General features: G+C 70.6%; 1 protein-coding gene across 1 annotated transcript; it reads right to left on the bottom strand.

Moving 5' to 3' along the window:
* Window positions 1–19: 19 nt before the first annotated feature.
* Window positions 20–3397, bottom strand: EMIHUDRAFT_252308 (hypothetical protein; the record flags this gene model as incomplete). The annotated part of the gene is made up of 3 exons (XM_005788950.1): window positions 20–2839; window positions 2918–3275; window positions 3339–3397. The coding sequence occupies 3 exons, from the start codon at window positions 3395–3397 to the stop codon at window positions 20–22; spliced, it is 3237 nt and encodes a 1078-aa protein (XP_005789007.1).
* Between the last annotated feature and the right edge of the window lie 213 nt (window positions 3398–3610).

Genomic DNA, 3610 nt, shown 5'->3' with positions numbered 1-3610 from the left:
ATTACCATCAAACCAGTTCCTACGAGGCGTAGTTCGCGTGCAGCACGTTGGTGGCGATGGCGAGGTCGAACGATCCCGAGGCGAAGCCCTGGAGGCGCGAGTCGGCGTCGATGTTGAGCAGCTCAAAGCGCATGAAGCCGGCGTACTCGGCAAAGCGCCGCTGCGCCTGGTTGAGGAAGACCTCCGACACGTCGGTGAACATGTACTGCTCGCACACCCGACGCAGCCGCGGCAGCACGCTCGATGCCGTGCCGCCCGTGCCGGCGCCAACCTCGACGACGCTCAAGAAGCGGCCGGCTGGCAGGCTGGCAATGATGGAGTCGACCGCGGCCACCACGCACTCGTTGTAGAAGCGAGCGTTGACGGCGTCCTCGTACACGGGCAGCGTCAGCTCCATCGACCCTCCCGGGAAGAGGAGCTCCTGGTAGGCGACGGTGCCGAGGAGGGCGGCGGCGAGCTGGGAGGCACATCGTTGAGTCACGCCAACCTCAGGCCAGAGCCGCGGCGACACTGCGAGCACGTCTTCGTACGATGCGGGCTCTGTGGGCGGCTCGATGGCGGCGCACCACTCATGTAGCAGCCGGTGGTGCCACTTGGGGATGGCAGAAGGGTCCAAACCGCTCAGGGCGCGGGCGATGTCGTGCCTCACAGCCCTCTCAAGCACCTCGTGGGCGTCCGTCACCTGCGGCAATTCCTCGAGCGCGCGCACCGCGTCCGACACGTGGGCATCAAGCAGCTCGCAGAGCGGCGCAAACGCCACCGCCAACGAGCTTGGCGCACCCAACCGGACAGGTATCGTGATCACCACCTTGCCGAGGTTTGCGCCGCCCGAGAGGAACCGGAACGCGTCTCGTGCCTCGCGCTCGATGCCGAAGCTGCGGAGCGGGAGGCCGTGGACCACAACCGCCTCGAGCCGCCGCGCGAGGACCTGCAGCACCTCTGCAGAGTACCAGTCAGGGTCGGCGGGGACGTCGAGCGCCATGTCGAGGACGGAATAGGCGCTCGGCACGGCGGCGGCGGCTCGCGCAACGCTCCACACGGAGCGCTTCCCGATCTCTTCGAACCGGCCGGCCGGCGCAAGGAGCGCGAAGGAGGTGGAGATGAAGTCCGCGGACAGGCTGTTGAGCACGCCGTCCAGGCGCCGCCCGCCAAGCTGCGATGCGAGCGAATGCCCGCACGAGGCAGCTTGGCGAGAGCTCGCAGTCGAGCGCACGCCGCAGCACCGCAGGAGGTGGTGCTTGCGCGGGGCGCCCGCGGTGCCAAAGAGCCGGAGGCGAAGCCACGCGGCGTACTCCGAAGCCGCCAGGCCAACGCCGCCGGCCGTAGCGTGCACGAGCAGCCGCCGCGAGCCGACGAGCCGGGACCGGACGAACGCCACGTGCACAGTGCACCAGGTGCTGATCAGAGTGGTCGCGGCCTCAAAGCTCACCGCGCTCGGCTTGCGCACCTGCAATCGCCCGTCGCAGCACACATGCGATGCGAGGCAATTCTTCGCCTGACCGAAGCAAGCGTCGCGCTGAGCAATGTGAGCGACCTGCGAGCCCGCGTGCTCCACCATGCCAGCGCAGTCGGAACCAAGCGTGCCAAGGTACTCCGACGGAAGTTCACCCAACGCATCCAGGACATCCCGGAAGTTGAGGCCGACCGCATGCACGGCGATGCTGACCTCGGTGGGCGCCACCTCGTTGCCATCGCGGGACGAGTGGTCGCCCCGAGGCTCGAGCTTGAGGTTCGCGAATGAGCCGCGGGGCTCGCAAGTCAGGACGATCGACTGCAACGCCGCCGGCGATCTCCGCAAGGTCAGCCGGCGAACGTGCATCGAGCCGCCGCGGAGCGCGGCCTCGTTCTCGGCGGCGGGTCCCACTCGCAAGCCGTGGACGAACCCGTCCTCGGATGCCAGCGCGCGCGAGCGCACGAGCTCGGCCGCGCCACGCAGCGACTGCGCGCACCCGAAGTCGAGGTCCAGGTTGTACAGCGGCAGCCCGGCTGCCTCTTGCAGACACGCACGCGCAAATCCCCACAGACCGGCGTGCTCGCTCGAGCTCCGCCGCACGGAGGCGACGGGCTGGGTCAGGTGCGTGCAGACCCACACCGGCACAGCGGCGGGCAGGTCCATCTGCCACTGCACGATGGTCAGCGCCGACGCGATGCTGCCCAGCGCGGCCGCAGCCCGGGGCGGCGCGACGAGGACGACGCCATCGAGAGCGCCGGCCTCGCGCAGCTCCGAGGCGGACCCGCTCTCCGCGCGCCGAGCGATGCTCCGCCCGAGCGCCGCGGCCAGCGTGCCGCGCCGGTCGCCCACGAGCAAGACGCGGGCCTCCTGGCTCGGATCGGCCGCGGCGGAGGCCACCGGAGCCCACTCGCACGCGTAGGACCAGTCGGCGGCCGGGGCAGCCTTGCCGGCGGCCGAGGCAGCCTTGCCGGCGGCGCCCTTCTTGAGCACACGGCTCTCGAAGTGGTCGAGCCTCGTCGCCTTCCCGAGGCCAGACAGGACGACGTCAGCCGTGGAGGCGCCTCGCCGGCTCAGCATCGCGACCATGTTGCCGTGCAAGCCGCTGAGCGCCGCCTCTGCCACCGAGAAGGGGAGTCGAGTCTCGCTCGAGCGCTCGCGCTCCATCAGAATCGAGGCCTGCAGCGCGCCGTCAAGGTCCGCGGGGTGGAGGAGAGTGCCCTCGAGGCACGCCTTGCGTCGGGGGCGCAGAGACGCGATCGCCGTGCCCGAGAGAGCCGACGCCCAGCCCTGAGCGAGCGTCTGGAAGGCGCGGCCGTACTCGAGCCCAACGGCGCGGAAGTCGCCGTAGATCCGAGCTGCATCGGCGGCGTGCGGGCAGCACGCGCGCTGCGCTGGCGCGGCGAGCGACCGCGCGCCCGCCGCGCCTCCCGCCCCGCCACCCGAGGGTGACGCCGCGCAATGCACCATCCGCTCGGCGAGGGCGGCGCCCGCGCCGCTGCGAATCTCAAGACTGTCGAGCGCACCCGACACCTCGCACTCGATGTGCTGGTCGGCAGCCGGCTCCACCACGCAGGGCTGCATGAAGAGGACGCGGCGCAGATGGCACGCACGGCTGCCCGCGTAAAGCGTGCTCGCCTGGCATGCGGCCCGCGCCAGCTCGAGGTAGCCGGCCGCGGGGAAGATGACGCGGCCTTGCACGACGTGGTCGGCCATGAGGGCAACTAGCCGGCCCCGGGCCGGCGAGCGGAAGAGGTGGGCCTCGCCGGCGCGGCCCGGCTGCTGCGCCAGCGGGTGCAGCTCGTCCTGCCACGAGAAGCGCTGCCTGCGGTAGACCAAGCCCGGAGCGGACGGCGGCCGCGCCGGCTCGCCCGCGCGGGCCGAGCACGAGAGGACGGCGTGGACGATGGTGCCGCTGTAGCCAAAGGAGGAGACTGCACCGTACATAAGACCCGACTGCCCGTGACCCACGTTGCTTGGTGCCGTGGGTAGTCCGCAAGGCACGATGGAGAGCACATCGTGGACGTGGGGGTTCACTCTCCGGAGCTGCGCGTTCGGCGACGTCGCGGAGCCTTGCAATGCAAGCACCAACGCCTGAAACCCGCTGAATCCAGCGCCAGGCTCGGCGTGGCCCGCGTTGGCCTTGAGGCTCCCGACAGT

Source organism: Emiliania huxleyi (assembly GCF_000372725.1).
Source record: "Emiliania huxleyi CCMP1516 chromosome Unknown EMIHUscaffold_1302, whole genome shotgun sequence".
Lineage (NCBI taxonomy): Eukaryota > Haptophyta > Isochrysidales > Noelaerhabdaceae > Emiliania > Emiliania huxleyi.
This window is presented reverse-complemented; position numbering and strand designations above follow the sequence as displayed.